At 41.6% G+C, this 16,591-nt stretch overlaps 1 protein-coding gene across 3 annotated transcripts in view; it reads right to left on the bottom strand.

Annotated features, from left to right (window-relative positions):
• LOC105559522 overlaps positions 1-16,591 on the bottom strand; it is a 167,070-nt gene that overhangs the window by 7,978 nt on the left and 142,501 nt on the right. The window contains exons 5-6 of one of the 3 annotated variants that reach the window (XR_001008754.1): positions 3,082-3,506; positions 7-2,421 (exon numbers count right to left, since the gene is read on the bottom strand). The exons of 1 other annotated variant lie outside the window; for it this stretch is intronic. Coding sequence is in view for 1 of the 2 variants with exons in the window: in XM_012007878.1 (XP_011863268.1) it covers positions 3,445-3,506 (62 nt within the window). In the remaining variant the exon portion in view is untranslated. Of the gene's footprint in view, positions 1-6; positions 3,507-16,591 lie in introns of those variants that run through there. One more of the 3 variants, XM_012007878.1, reaches the window with a different exon arrangement.

Here is a 16,591-nt window from a genome sequence, read left to right as displayed (position 1 = left end):
CGATTAATATAGTTTTTCTCTTCGACGTGTCCAAACGAAAGGTGTACAGCTGTACTTTCAAGAAATTGCATACACGTACGAGCCGGAAGCAGCATGAAGCAACTACAAGATCACCTGTCTCCTGTTCCGAGGGAAGTCAATGACTAAGGTAACCAACGGCATTTGGCCGCGTCATCATTTTCCCCTCGACCAGTCGGACGATCACGTCCGTCGGAACGCGCTTCATCATCTCCTCAAAGCGATGACCTTACTCGGATGCGAAATCCACCTCGGATCGCAGCATATCCCGTGGCGGAATGAGCCACAGACCGTATCTCGTGACGAGCTTTCCGTCAAGGGTGAAATTTACTTGTTTCTGAATCACGAAAGTAATGAGGCTTTTGCTGTGCTTGAGGGCAGTCGACTACGCTCTGTGAAGTCTTCCCGATGGGATACCGTTGTCCCATCTCTTACCAAAGGAGACATTCATTTCAAGATATAATACCTTGACATCCAAATCTGCTATTTCCGTATTATCAATTTTACCGCGAGAGATTACTGAGAAACTACTGAGAGACATTAAGTTAAATAACATAGCAATGTTCATACTCGCATGTTCACTTCACCTAGGTTGTTGAAATCCTTGAGACAAATTTTATAAATGACTTCTTACGATAGAACATAAAACATTGATGCAAGAATTGAATACTTTCAACTACAAGAGTTGAATATTTTACAATCACGAGGAAATAATGAATATTTGAAATAAATTTCTTATTTCTGTTTTAATCTAACGCATTTTAATAAATTAACACGTAACGTAGTAGTACATTTAACGGGAAAGAACATTAAAGATGTAAAGAATATTATTAGGTGTGTGCACATAAGTTTCCAACGCTTTTTAAATGAGTAAAAGTGAAGCTTGTCAACTAGAAACAGCAAACAATTAATCAAATCTCCCCCTCGCTTTCGACAAACTTCTGCCAGAAATTTATCAATTTCGTTATGATAAAATGATACAGTTTCGCGTAAAAAATGCGACCATAACAACGTACGGCCAATCTATCGTACGTCGCATCCATAGAATCGCAAACAAGAATCGTTTGTCATGTGCGTGCTATCGTACGCAGCCATAGTAACGACATATACTGCATTATTGACACAAAGTTAGTCGGTAGTTAATGTCGTTCGTAGTGGATTTGCAGAGCGGTGCATTATATACGCGGTTATCAAACCTTGTATTATCATATGTAATTTATCATATGTGGCGTCCGCTTGCATGCAAGCAAGTATTATTTTGCCACTCGTGCACACTTTAATAGAAATTATTCGCGCTCGCAGCACTATTTAACCATCAGCAATCGTGAAATAACTTTTTTCATCAAGTAACCACTTTATATAATTTGCATTAATATCCCTGTCAAATATATAATAATAGTCAAAACTCCTAGCACGTCAGAGGAACGGTCTGAGCGAACCAACGCGAAAGTCGAATGATACAGTCAGAGAAAAAAAAAGATAGATTACGGTGAGCTTAAAAACGGCGGTATCAAGAAAAAACTCACGGGCGGGAGCGGCGACCGGAAATGTTTATACCTGAAGATGTCGTGGACGAATGATAACATGCCTAGTTAGTATACAATAATAAAATTGTCCAACAGTTAATTAAAATTTTAATCAAGTCACTTCCGTAAAATCGCTTTTCTAATAGTTTCTAATAGTTTCTAGCAGGTCATCATAACTGGTAAAAATCATTCAGCTATAACGCGTACGCATCTGTTATAGTCGCTTCTTCTTATTTTTTATTCACAAAATAATAAACGTTGAAAATATTTATGTATATACAGAAAAAAAATCAAATGTACACAATAAAGCAATATTAATGTTAATCGTCGCTCACTACAGAGTAATTGATATGGCGAGCTTTGATCGACGGATTTGGATTTGAATAATTTCGGAATTGTGATTCTAATTGATATACAAATCTAAGCGTGAAGAAACTCGTTAATCAATTCATTACTGAAACACTCACAAAATCAGTCGCGCGGCGCGAAGGCCGATATAATTTCAGAAATATATATTTTTTTTATCTTCAAGACTCATATATGGAAAAACTATTCGCCAGTGAACTTTTCTTCGCAACGTGAGATAAGCATCTAGCATGAGAGAATGATATTTTCGACGGGTCCCCCTTTGAAAGGGCTGCTCGAGTTGTCCGCACGATCGATGTTCGAGCTGTAACGTCGGGCAAATAGCGACGCATCCGCGCTTCAAGACAAACCCGGTACACGGAAGGATCGTGATCCTCCGATGACCGCATGCCGATTCCCCTTGGAGCGTCTCCTACTGACCGCAAGCGATCCCACCGGGTGTCCCGGGAATTCCATCCGGCGGTCGCATTCTCGACGGTCGATGGGAAAGGCCGCGGCTGGCTCTCAGCACCTAAATCAATTAAATATCTTGCAGTGGCCCTCCCGCTCGGTCACTTGCGTCGCGAGCTGGTCGTCACAACGGCATAGTTTCTCACCCATGGTTGCGCGACCGCATTTCCATCGTACGGCACAACGACGAAATTTACGCGGGGCAATAGGAATTTTGAAAAACGAAAATAATGACCCAACGTACTTTTGCGGTTTTTAACGTATTGAATTGTAACATATAGGAAAGTTGTGTAGCATACATAATACGCGGAGAGATGGAAAATTTCAGTAAGATCGAAGCAAGTTCCGCATTTAGTGCTCTAAATAGAATGAAACTTTAGAGCGAGGCTTTCTAACGAAATGTAAAACGCAAATGTAAAATATTGAAGCGACGATAAGGTACGGCAGTGGACGCAGTAAGAATTTTTCACTTCACTGGCAGGTACCGCACTGACAAAGCAAGAAACACGCAAGTTTTCAGCGCTAATTTTCTGCACCGTTGATTCTGTGATTCTTCAGTAAACCGCGCACGTTAATTATACCTTGTAGTATGCTCTCTTTCGGATGCAAATCCGGAAAGATATACGTATTAGCGAAAGAGAACCGATTGCGAGAGGGAGGATTCAAGTTTCGGCCGTTAAGTCGAATAGTCGAGTTCTATTAAAATAAATGGTATACCCACGTTGATAACAGCCTGGCCAATTATAGAGACGCAGCGCATCCAGTTCATTTTCGTTCAAGTCTCGTTTCGGACGGACATCGTGGATAATGAGTGGGATTCAATATGCTTTCATGCAAATTTCCAGAGGGGCTAAAATGATCGCAGCTTCGAGTTGCTCGTTCAAATATTATATGAATCATGCTGACGCTTAAAAAGTACAAAATTCTCTGCGGCATTTCCGCGGCTCGATTTCCACCGGATTGTATCTATCGCCTTCAGCCATACTTTTTTTCATTTTTCCATTTTAGATGTTCACACATGGAATTATGCGGTCGAAAGAGGAATCGCCGGATATATTTCTTATTTCTCAATGCACAATGATTTTCAAAATGTCTTTTCTCCAAAGTAATTCGTTTCATTGGCCTCCACATCAGTATGCAAATCATCTGAAAGAGCGAATATAAAAATCAGGGATATGTGTCAGTATAATAAATCGCGGATCTTCGTCGAGTCTCCTCGGGCGCGCTCGAAATCGCGAGAGAATGTAACGCTTCGACGAAGTTCAGCATCGTGAATTAAATGCAACCTGAGTCGTCTCGTTTCCATCACCAGCCACGGCGAACTTTCAATTACCCTTCCTATTCATGTTTCACTCTATTCTGGAACTTCTCTATCTTTCGCGAAGATCTTTTCTTCCGCTCTACTTGTCCTCGCCCGTCGCTCAGTTGCGTAATCCGCTGGGGCAAAAGTTATTAGCAAATGTACCGATCCATTACGCGACAATAAATGTGAAATTTACGTCAAGTTAATGCGAGCATTAATTCGTCGTTAATGGGTGGAAGAAACATAAGGACGCCTTAACATTATCCATCCTCGTAACGAATGTCAGCGAACGCATCGAGATCACGGCAACTGCAACGAATGCTTCGAACGTTAATCGCCGAAGCCTCGAAAGGCATGCCGTGACACGCACGGCTAGGACTGCGCGGATCGATCGCGGCGCGACGGGAAGTTACAGACCCCGATTGCGGAAATTATCAACGACATGACGTAATTGCGGCCGCTACACGGGAAAGTAATTGCGGCGATTATTGCGCCCGTGGAATCGCCGAATTCGAGGATGCATAATACGAGCGAGTGCTTCCAATCGCGCGGGGCAGAGGAGCGTGTAACTTCCCTCCTCGTCCCTTGGACGAGCGAAACGCTCTCCCCCATGTAGCAGCGACGATTAAACCGCCGAGAAATTTATGAACTCGAATTAACGATAAGAGACCGGTGCCGCTGGCGACCGGTAAACTTGGCTAGTGGTTAATTATTACTAAGTGCACGCGCGCGCTGCGCGAGCGACTCGAAGGAAGAGAGTCCCATGCAAATGGAAGAGCCATTAATTATCGTTGAATATCGGGGCGCGTTTCCTTTGACGTGCTGCGTCAAAAAGATGCTCGGCTTTATTCGCGAAAATATTCATCTTCGTTCATCAGCCCAGACCGCTCGAGCGATTAAAGTGCCAAAAAAAAAAAAATAAACCATAAAAGTGATGTCACTTTCAAGGGTAGCGAAACAGATTTTGATTATTTCACTCGGTACATAATAGGTATCGGAGTACAGATATACTTATTGTAATTCTTTAATGAAAATAATAGAAATTGTTTTTTTTTTGGTCCAATTCACAGATCTATGTCTGAGGTAATAAATTCATAGCAATAAATAGGGGTGTGTCTTCGGGGAGGTAGGCACCAAAGGCCGGTATTCATAGTCAGATCTTATATTCAAGACCGTCTTGAATTTATCTAAAGATGCTGTATGAAACATTTAATTGGCTACGGAGTATCTGAAGATGATCTTAAGACAGTCTTGAATATATATAAGATCTGACTACGGCCTGAGCAGCATGGCCGTCTTGTGCTCTTAAGACAATGTTTGGTGTTTCAAAACTTTGCCTTAAAGTAACGCACAATAACTATCTTGTGACTTAAGAATACAAGACAGCCATTTTGCTCAGGCCATATGAATGTCGGCCTAAGACGCGCGACTTACTAATTTTCAGCGAGAAAAATAACGGGCTGGGACCAGGATTCGAACCTGGGACCTTCCGCTTGCCGGACGAGCGCTACTCCAACTGAGCTATCCACGCCTACGCAAGTGTGCCATGAAAATAGCAACAAATCAAGTTCACTTCTTCTTTTATGAATAACTTTTGTGTTTTAAAGCTCAACCAATCGGAATTTTCAGCATTGCATTTCCCTTAAGTCTTAAGTCTCCTCGTTAGTTCGGGCCTCAACATTTGAATGTCTTCTTCAGTCATGTTCTTTGAAAATTTTTTATAAAATAAGAATTCCTTCCTCTGGCGTTCAAGATGAATGACAAAACTGATAAGTGAACGGAATTGCAGTGTTCGGGCAATTTTTGTCCCAACAAAGACATCTGGATCTCTTATCGGCGATGCTAATTAAGAGCGATTGCGGCATACTGGTAAGTATCTTGGCGTGCGCGCGGCATAATTCGCATTCACCGAAATTGTGGGATAGCCGCGCCGTGACGGACGGTTGGTTGGTTGGCAGCTGCATCGGCGCATCCGAGTCCGTCGCGCAGCGAGAGCAAGCCCGCTCGCTCGATCATTCTCTCGTCTCAAGCTGCATCCCGGGCCGTGCATCGCGCCGCCTGTCTCGCGCCAATTGGCCGCATAATCAGTAATTGCCAGGATGCAGCGGCCACGAGCATCCCTTATAGCGTATTCGCGACGGTTGAACTACGGGCGCCGTGACGGCAGCCGCCGTGAAATCGCCACGCTGGGATTCACGAACATTATTACGGATGAAGGTACGTTCGTCACTATACACGGGAAAAAATGCCGTTGAATTAAAGAAAAATTAAGTTGCTCGAATTAAACGTCACGAGCTGCCACAAATATAAATTATTCACTCAATTGTATTTGCCATGGAAACTATCTGGTGCTTTTCATTCATTAATATTGATGCTGTTTCAACGATTTTATCTCAATTACGCTGATCTTATTAATACATCATTTTCTTCCGTGTACAATCGTAATCTTGAGGAATCTAGAGGAGAGACCCGTATTATGAGGTAAGCTACTAAGCTAGTGGGGTTTCTACTAAACTAATAAGCCATCAGTTGGTCCCACCCGAAACTTATCACTCTTGAAGTGAAAACCACTTTGATCGCGAGGGGTTTGCGTGAAGCAATGAAAACTACGCGCGTTTTTCGATCATCACTGCGGTCCAGTTGTCTGCTGCAATGCTTCGTAGCGTTCTTCTCCTTTCTTTTAATAAACTTGGAACACTTTGGGGCATTTGCAGCATCAAGTGGACCGCAGCCTTGCATTGTGAATACCAGTTGCAATCGCGGGAGTGTTTCATTACGACTCTGAATTTTTCGGGTTCAACAGCGAATCAATGACGGATCATCATCCCCTTTGCTCGCGTGAACGAAAATTAATTGTACGCGACGTCAGCAGAAAACACAAAGTTACATTACGCCCGGGCGAGGGGAAAGTGCACTTCGCACTTGGCGTTTGGCAAACAGCGCGAGAGGCGGGAAGCAGCCAAGAAAAATCCGCAAAAGGAGCGCTATGAGCGAAGCGTAAATACCGTAGGACGACGGAGGACCATCGAATTGGAAAATTCCTTGCGAAGCACTGCAACCGAAGTTCCCTCCGACGCGACGCGGGGATTCTAAGCTCGAGAACGCCGGCGCGTCACGTTGTCCGACTGCAACTTCCACTTCCGACAGTCGGATATTAATAAAGTTCAACCCAAACACGACTTGTCAGTATCCCCCTTTTTTTTTGGCCGCACCGAACGAAGAACTCTTAAAGCTGACCATCTTTTGCGCGCTCCCGAAGGACAAATGCGTCCCCATATTTCGACGGCGAAACGTCGAGTTGGGAAAAAGAATTACGCCAAGAAATAGAATTGCTTTCGGCAAGCGAGCGACAGGACACAACGGCGTGGCGCAAACGTAAGAAAACCGAGGAAACTCATTTTGAAATCGACATCGCGATCGTAAATGACGGACAGACATGAAACATTACAATTATGTGAATTCGGTATTTAGTATTTCCAGAATGTTTTGACCTTGTTGCCTTTGCTTTTAATTTTAAAAGTTTATGGTTATTTTCATTTCCAATTTACTTGCCGTTATACGAATCCGATTAGAATGTGGTATCGATACGATATTCCGCAATTACAATTAGGATTAGCGCCGGATGTAATACGTCGACCGTGCGGACGTCCAGCGGAATAAACGCGAGCGACCATTTTGAGAATTCAAAATTGCAGAGTTGAATATGCGGCGCGCGCTATAACCAATCCGCGATTTGCATTTAATTTCATATACAAGGCACTCACGTTACGACCTGATAAATAATTTCCGCGAATTTTCGCGAGGTTCCGTTCCTCCACGCGCGAGCTTTCCGCGTCGATCGCGTAACGGCGCGGTCTGGAAAAGAGAGCAAAAAAATGTGTGTGAGTGAGTGAGAGAGAGAGAGAGAGGGGGGGAGGACGTGGAAAAAGAAATAAAGGCAAATACGCGCAGCTCTAAAATAAATAGCAATTCGGTGCGTTCGCAGTATTGTCGCGGCAGCCTCATATGAACCGCGCGCGCTATTGAATTAATCAGCGCAACTTTAAAGCGCATCGGCAATAGCGCGATTACCGTTTTCATCACGCGCCGGAACCATTATCGAACATATAATCGAATTCCGCCGCCGGCCGATCGAAAGTCAAACGAGCGCCCGAACGCCAGGCGAAGCGCTCGCTAAAATATTTTCGCGTAATCCGATTGCCCGGCGAGACGCGCGACGCGCGTTCAAAACGCGTTTCGCGTTATCCGATCGTTCCTTCTCCTGCGTTTCTTTCAAATCTGCGTGAAGCCCGTATCAGGCTGCGAATTGGGATTGGGATTAGATTGCAATTTCACCAGTCGTCAGGCCAGTTTCACAAACGTCGGTTAACTGATAACCAGAGTTCAGTCGACCCCCTATCTTTTTCCTTCTTATTATTTAAGAAGAGACGGAGAATCAATTAACCTTTGATTAGCAGTTAACCGATATTTGTGAAACTGGCCCTTAGAGTAAAAGTCACTAAACCTGAAATTAGTAAACTTTACTCTGATTGATCGAATTTCGATCCATCCTCAATCTCAATCCGTAGTCCGATACGGACCTAAACATCGTACAACTTCGAGAAAAACAATTGGCGATTTTACTTCCGAACAAGTCGCATGATTTGCGATTCGTCAAGATGCGGCGACACAGTGGGAAGTGACTATACGTTTTTTTGTTTGTAAAAGAAAAGGTTGTTTTTACCGAGATTCAATACAATTTCGCGAGATGATACGTGATCGAGAGCTCCGTGATAATGTCACTAGTTGGGATTAGATTGAAATTTCACCAGTTAGAGTAAAAGTCACTAATTGAGATTAGTAAACTTTACTCTGGTTGGTCGAATTTCAATCCATCCTCAATCTCAATCCGAAGTCTGATACGGGCCTAAACATCGTACAACTTCGAGAAAAACAATTGGCGATTTTACTTCCGAACAAGTCGCATGATTTGCGATTCGTCAAGATGCGGCGACACAGTGGGAAGTGACTATACGTTTTTTTGTTTGTAAAAGAAAAGGTTGTTTTTACCGAGATTCAATACAATTTCGCGAGATGATACGTGATCGAGAGCTCCGTGATAATGTCACTAGTTGGGATTAGATTGAAATTTCACCAGTTAGAGTAAAAGTCACTAATTGAGATTAGTAAACTTTACTCTGATTGGTCGAATTTCAATCCATCCTCAATCTCAATCCGTAGTCTGATACGGGCCTAAACATCGTACAACTTCGAGAAAAACAATTGGCGATTTTACTTCCGAATAAGTCGCATGATTTGCGATTCGGCAAGATGCGGTGATACAAGGAAACGCGGGAAGTGACTGTACGTTTTTGTTTTGTAAAGGGGAAGGTGGTTTTTACCGCGATTCAATACAATTTCGCGAGATGATACGTGATCGAGATGCCCCGCGATAACGTCACTAGTTGCAACGCATCGCGCGAACATCGAAGCGATACGCACTGATAGAACCACGCTACGACGGATATTGCCAAATTCGTGCACCATGAATATTCGATTCTCGTAAATCACAGGAAAGTGCGCCGCGGGCGCGCCACGATTTTTGTGCCGAATGTTCAGCGGATAGTCGATTTCTCGAACTGGAAGCGTAGAGCACCTAACGCTCTTGACGGATTAATTTTTCTTATCGATTGACCGAGTTTTATCGGGCCTTGTCACGTGGCGCGAATTTGACATTTATGTGTCCTAGCGTTTCCATAATTTAGTAAAACTTTCAATTAAATGAGTCAAGCAGGTGTGTCAAATTAAACAAAGGAATATTTACTGAGTAAACAAAGGAAATCATTATCCATGCAGCATTAAATTCTGGTATAAATATTCATTTGTCTTTGGATCTAAATCTATTTAAAGTTAAAATTGGTGTTAAAAGTTAGAATAGTTAAATGTTGGTAGGGGCAATGTGAACCGTCACCTGAACGAAGGTGATAAATTATAATATCAGTAAGTTCTAGTGTAAAATATATTACAAGATGGTAACGATATGATTCAGATTGAACGTTTCGGTCTACGCATGTGACCCTCTTCAGGAATACAATCATTTCTCTTATCCATTGACCGATTTTTATCGAGCCTTGTCATGTGGCGCGAATTTAACATTTATATATGTCCTAGCGTTTCCATAATTCAGTAAAACTTTCAATTAAAAGAGTCAAGCAGGTGTGTCAAATTAAACAAAGGAATATATAAACAAAGGAATATATTCAATATATAAACGATTGGTCTAAGTTATTTAAAAAACGATGATAAGTCATTATAGAGTTTAAATCGTTACAGCGGATTTATATGCGAGAAAATCACCTATAATGTACGCACGTCCGAAAAAATATATAGAAAGATTGGTGGGTTATGTGTTCAATTTCCATCGTGTCCCCAATTACAGTGCATATTTAAATTTATTTAAATCTAAATAAAATAAAGATATGTAAAATACACTCACCCGCAAAAAAGATGGGCCACCACATTTTAGCCCAATTTTTCAACATTTTTCAATAGCGATAACTCGGCGAAAAATCATCGTAGACAAATGATTAAAAAAGCATTTTGAAGCTTGAAGTTTCAACTTTGAAATGCTGTCAACAATTTTTTAAAATTCGTTCATCTTCCTTGTTCTATGCTTTAAAAAAGAACACATTTTTTTTTCTTAGAATTACGTATTTTTGACGCTCTGTGGCTGGATAAAAAAATTTGTCTCGAAAATATCATCTCAAATTTCATAAACTACAACTCTTTGCCTACAAAACGCTTTTTTAAAAATTGTCCTACGATGTTTTTTGACCGAGATATACGATTTTGAAGCTAAACCTGTACTTTTTAGAAATGTTGTAGATACTCGGCGAAAACTCATCGTAGACAAATGATTAAAAAAGCATACGTCAAAAATACGTAATTCTAAGAAAAAAAAACAATGTGTTCTTTTTTAAAGCATAGAACAAGGAAGATAAACGAATTTTAAAGAATTGTTGACAGCATTTCAAAGTTGAAACTTCAAGCTTCAAAATGCTTTTTTAATCATTTTTCTACGATGATTTTTCGCCGAGTTATCGCTATTGAAAAATGTTTAAAAATTGGGCTAAAATGTGGTGGCCCATTTTTTTGCGGGTGAGTGTAATAAAGAGACACCTGCCTAGGGAGGTCCAGGTTCGAACCCTGGCTGAGATAAATTTTTCGCAATAAATTTAAAAATTAAAATCACTTACTGTCTTGGCTCTTATACCCTTTTTTTCCTTCGAATTGTGATTTCACGTCAGAGCCTTATGAATGTTGTTCAAAATAATAAAGCTCCAAATTAAATTAAAGAAAGGGGAGCGATCTTCAAAACAAAGGAAATATCCGTTATTATTAAATAAATGGATACAAGCTGGTAAAATTAATCCCCGTATCATTTTTCGTGCCTTTGTGTACTTTATTTACAAAGATATTGCGGTTATAGAGATAACGCGGTACTCGTTAGTGCAGGACAAAATTGACAGGTCGGAAATCTCATGCGGCTTTTTCGGCTGTGTTCGCCCGTCAAGCGGCCAGTCGAAAATCTCACGAGCGTAATTTCCTGAATTTGGATTTTAAACGAGGTGTTCTAAGGCGAGGTAATCGCCGTTCGTCGGAACGAACTTATTCCCGTTGGCGAAATTAATTCGGGAAACCAATTTGCATCGTCGCCTAATGCCACCGTAGTCGGTGATGCATCCCAATGTGTTTGTAGCGCGCGTCACATGCGAAATTGCAATTACCGAGATCGCGCGCGACCACCCTAGACCGGAGACCACCTGCCTGCTCTATCAGTTGTCAAAAATAACCAATGTAAAACGATTCAAATTCTAAATGAATGATGCATTAATAACGAAATCACGATACAATTGTGAAACAAAGTCTCTCTGGAAAAAGGTATGTAATTACGAAGTTCACTTGATGCAGTGTGAGGGTACAAGATTCTGCACAAACATATTCGTCAAACGGGGACGTTTCGACGTTATAAAAAATATATTGAATATACGACTTGCGTGCAAATGTGTATAAGTAAGTTTCCTCTCAACAGCAAGAACTGATCTCTGGAGGTAAGATAACGGTATAAGTTCAGAGCAATTTCTTTTCTCAAGAAGATTTCCCGGATACATTTCTTTATCATTATAACTTTATCTCCTCTGAATCTTTAATCGGCTTCCCTTTACGCAATTTCGAGAGAGAATTCCGCCGAAACAAGCGCTGCGGAAAATTGTAGAAACATTATTTCCTTATCAAGCCGTTGAGTGTTTGCATTACTAAATATTTACTTTGCACTCCGGCGACGCGTGCGGAGTTAAACGGCGAAATAGAATTTCATTCGTCGTCTTTGATCGCGTCGCGACTTGTTTCACCCCGTGAAACTCGGCGAACTCCCTACAGACGCCGCCGGGTCGGACTTCGTCTGCGATTCTTATCGGAATTCGAATTTATGATCGTGTAGATTTCGTTTCAACGTTCATTTAAAATTGCTCCATTCGCTCGTAAGTTAAAAAAGAACTGTTGTTTTGCTCGGCGCTTATTTATCTCGGTAATTCCTAATCGATGGTAAATTGCACACAAACATTTTTATATTAAATATTAATGTATATAAAAGTACGTTCTGTTCATATGAATAATTTCAGTATAACAATATTATGCACGCGTAATATCTGCAAAATATCAAATATTATCCTGGAATATATGCTTTCTCTTTAAAAATATTTAAAAAAATCAAATTGTTAATGTTAGGACATTTAATTAAATTTTACTGTAAATTTCCTTATAAGGCACGTTTATAATTTTCCCAAGCGTTTTTAATTCCCTTCTTTTTGTTCATCCGTTATTATTCCATTATTGCTTGAACGTGCAACGGCAGCGCTGGCATAATATTATTTTTATGCGCAGCAGCGAGCGCATTCGAGGCATAAATAAATATGTACACAGAAGATAGACCGTGTAACACGGCGGGAGGAAAATTAAGGGCTCGTTACAACGGCGAAGCGGTAAAATCCTGAAGGTAATGGCGCGTGTTTTATCGCCGGTGCTCGCGCGTGCTTCCGTAACGTACGGTCGGTGCCGTACAATCGAGAAATCTCGAAACTCGAATAAATCTCGCCAATCGACGGGATGGAAACCGAAGATGTGTGATATCGACTTTCACAAAGCGCGAGTTGTAACGCGAGGTGTGTATCTTGAATCTCTCTCTGAAGCGAGTTCAATTTCTGATTGGCAGGATGTGAAACAGGATCTTAAGTTTTGGTGAGTTGAGAGCACATGCATCGGATGTGTATATATTTGTGCACACTTGCTCCTCTGTGCGCTCTTGCTCAATATTGAGAGGAAGTTCATGATCGAATCGAAGTAATAGTTACATATTTGCGTTTTACGCATTAAGTTCGCGTGAACCATGAGGCATTTCTGTGTCAGAGACACGGTTCGAAGATTGACGAGCGTTTACCTTTTAACTTTTAAATCAAACCACTGCAGAGACTGCGTGTAACTGCGTGCATGTAATTTTATTTCAGATAAAAATTCAATTTGGCTTCTGAATAAAACGCGATAATGGCCATTTAACTGAGTTATGCGATGTAAAAGCTGGAAGTTATGATGAATTTAAAAAGCACGACGGCCGTAAAAACTTATTTGACAAGCGTGAAGATAAATCAACGAAACCAGATCTCTACTAAATGCACAAATAGGTATCCTTTTATAGTCTTTTAATTGACTTTCCGAACACATCTGTTAAATACCTATCATGAATTGTGACAGGTGTGACACGTTTTCCATACTTACATTTAAGTATTTTTACTTAATAATTAAATTAAAATCTTTAATCCAAGACAGTATAAATTTCATCAATTCTTTCATACAAGCTTTCATTTAAAAAGCAATTGATTATGCTACCTTTGTACAGTCAATATACTGCAGCCATTAAAAACACAGTTGGAAGTGCGAGAATTTGTTAGAATGCGCGGCATGAAATTGATAAAATATAAACATATCGTATCTTCAAAGTATATTCTCATCAATACACTGCAAAAAATTACATGCAAAATTACTATTATTATAAATATATTATAAATATATTCTGAGCTAAGCTTTGCCTTCTTGTTTGCGAAACGAGCAGACGGTTAAAGATATAAATTACAATTTCAATAATTTTAGTCTATTTTTCACACTGGCGAGCGTCTTATAAAGTTTGTGCTTAAAAGTCGTTTAAGAAAAAAGAGAGCAGGAGATTTAACGAATTCTTCGTTATTGATTGCGCCAGGTTCTTCGCGTTATTAATTAAGAGTTAAATTTCTATCACAGTGCAATTTGCAGTGTACACGCGGTGTCACGCGGGACCGGGCATTATGGTGTAACGATGACGTCATCATATCGTAATATTCATCCGTCCACCGACGCTTAGCGATATTCAATAGCGCGGCGCGTCGTAAAGCAAACGATAAGTCTTTATTAGGTCCACCTGCATTTGTGCCGCTCGGCCCGTTCGTTCGACCCTGCAGAAATTACGCAATGCGCTGGCCAGATAAATAAATTAATAATCGGCGCAAACGTAATCGTGCATCCTACTTCCAATTGCGAATTTGTCGCGCTTTCGCCGGATTGCCGTGTGTCATCCGGCAGGCAGGGATGACGACAAAACGTACCGAGTGGATGCGGAAAATTATAAAACGAATAATAAAATCCAGATCGTAGTAAAGGCAACAAAACAACTATTAAGATAGGGAAGGGCCGATGCGAGCCAACCGCTGGTGTCCGCGCGAAATTATCCAATGTGGAACTATTAAGTCAATTTATAAAAATACCCAAGCGTTTCGACCCTTTTCCGGGTCATCCTCAGCCTCTGATCAGTGCGAAAAATTCTTTAAATGGTGATTGCCAAAGAAAGAGTGAGAAGTTACGTTTTAACATTTCGGAACCGAAAGAGAACCGTCACGGCGAGTAGTAAATAACCGAATAATAAAATGATAAATGATGAAACAAATAACGTGAAACGTTGATGGAGCGACAAGAGACGAGAGAGAGAGAGAGAGAAAGAGAGGGAGAGAAGACAAAATAAGAAGACACGAAAGACGGCCTCTTTATATTAGAGGGAGGATTAGCCCCTTGACAAACGTCAATTATCGGCGCGTCGATTGGGGCATCGTGTTTCAGTGTATCGTGTTACATTCTTGAATTTCATCGCACGTCGCTCCTCGACCGACGCGGAGAAAGAGCGCGCAAATTTGAGGAGAGATATATACGCGTGCAACTTGGTCGCTCACGATCCTCTAAAAAATTCTATGCATCCGCGATACACCTGTCTCTCGCGCCAAGTGTTCTCGAGAATTTCCCATGAGTCGTCGTTACCTGCTGAACCACGGGAAACATATTCCCTTTCTTCTTACTTCTCTCGCGGCTTTATATCCGCTGTAATTCGTGATAAACTCGAAACGCCCGTTTGGCTGTAACGCGCGCTCTCGGCGAGATTGAGAAATATTTCCGTGCTTACGTTATCTACGCCGGAAACGTAATTCTCGTCACGAGGAGCGAGAACCGGCTATGGTTTATGCAGCCCGGCGTTAAATGTAACGCTCTGAAACAATTGCGCGAATACATGATGAATCCCGGAGAAGCGAAAAAGCTTTCGAAGACATTTCGCGGTATCGCTGGTGGATTAAAGGAGCACTCTCGCGAAAAAATCCGCTACAATCCCGTGATATATCATATACCTGACTCTCCGCTTCTCCGCCGAGCTATATATCCTGAAGCCAATCCAATTCGTCCGCGAAAGTTGTGGATTAAAACGGACGTTGCGAGAGAGCAGGGATACGTCTCTCGTAGCCTCCTTCTCGAATCGAATCACGTCTCCGTGAGTGTCTTATCGGATCGGCCGTTAAAGCTGTAAGGGCGGACGCGACGCCCTTGATCCCGATCGCTTCTGACAAAGTTCATAATGGCACATGTCATACACCGCGTGAGACGCGTAAACGCGTGGCTCGCGTATATACGGGCGCGCCCACATATCGCCAAGCGCGACGCTACCCAAAACCCTTTGATCTCCCATATATGCATTATGCATGAGGAAGAACTACACGTTCCGGCAACGCAACATACAAGCGCGGCGAATCAAACGGCACGAGAAAATAATCGGGGCGGGAGGTAACTGAATTTGGTCCTCGGGCCCGCTTGAAAGGCCGGCGAACACTTGAAATTAAGGTGGCTCCTGCACAAAGGAGCGAATAGTATGGGTGCCTCGGTGGGGTCTCTTTTATTTTTGTAAATTCGTGTGGTTTCATGGGGGTTCCATTAAAAAAATTGAGGGTGACCTTCACGTGACCTTCAAGCGACTATTCGAGGTCAAATTAATGACACCACCTTATGTCCCCCTCTAGACCGGACAACTTTTATTTTAAAAGTTTTTCGCGAAATTGCATATTCTCGAAATATTTGCCTGTTGAGATCAAAAAGACTCACCCTGTATAAATATCCACGTTTAAAAATATTGACGTTGTCAAATCTCAAAGAGCTGTCAGATTTCCTCAGGCCATTCTATGTTTTTGACGTTACCAGTAAGTATTAGCTTGCATGAGTCGACGACCTCATATATTTAATAGCGCATCTGACTCCATATGCTATTTATTATGTTTATCTCGGTTTTTGTTAGGGTCTACTTTTTCTATGAAATAATATTAGCCCTCGAAGCGCTTCTGCGAGCGATCGGCCCATTACCCCTATGTTAAAACGTACAACATTTTTCCTCTCTTTTATTTCACCGGCGACCGGGTCTAAAAGTTCGCGTACTGATTGATAAAACTTGCAACTGCAATATAGTTAAATTTCAATTTTTTCTACTCTCGGCCGGTTTATGCAGGAGCCACCTTAAGGTGATGCTGGAGTCTCTCTGTTTTACCGACATTTTTTA

Source organism: Vollenhovia emeryi, unplaced genomic scaffold, assembly GCF_000949405.1.
Source record: "Vollenhovia emeryi isolate VEMERY1.0 unplaced genomic scaffold, V.emery_V1.0 DF939266.1, whole genome shotgun sequence".
Lineage (NCBI taxonomy): Eukaryota > Metazoa > Arthropoda > Insecta > Hymenoptera > Formicidae > Vollenhovia > Vollenhovia emeryi.
The sequence above is the reverse complement of the archived record's forward strand: the minus strand, read 5'-3'. Positions and strand labels throughout refer to the sequence as shown.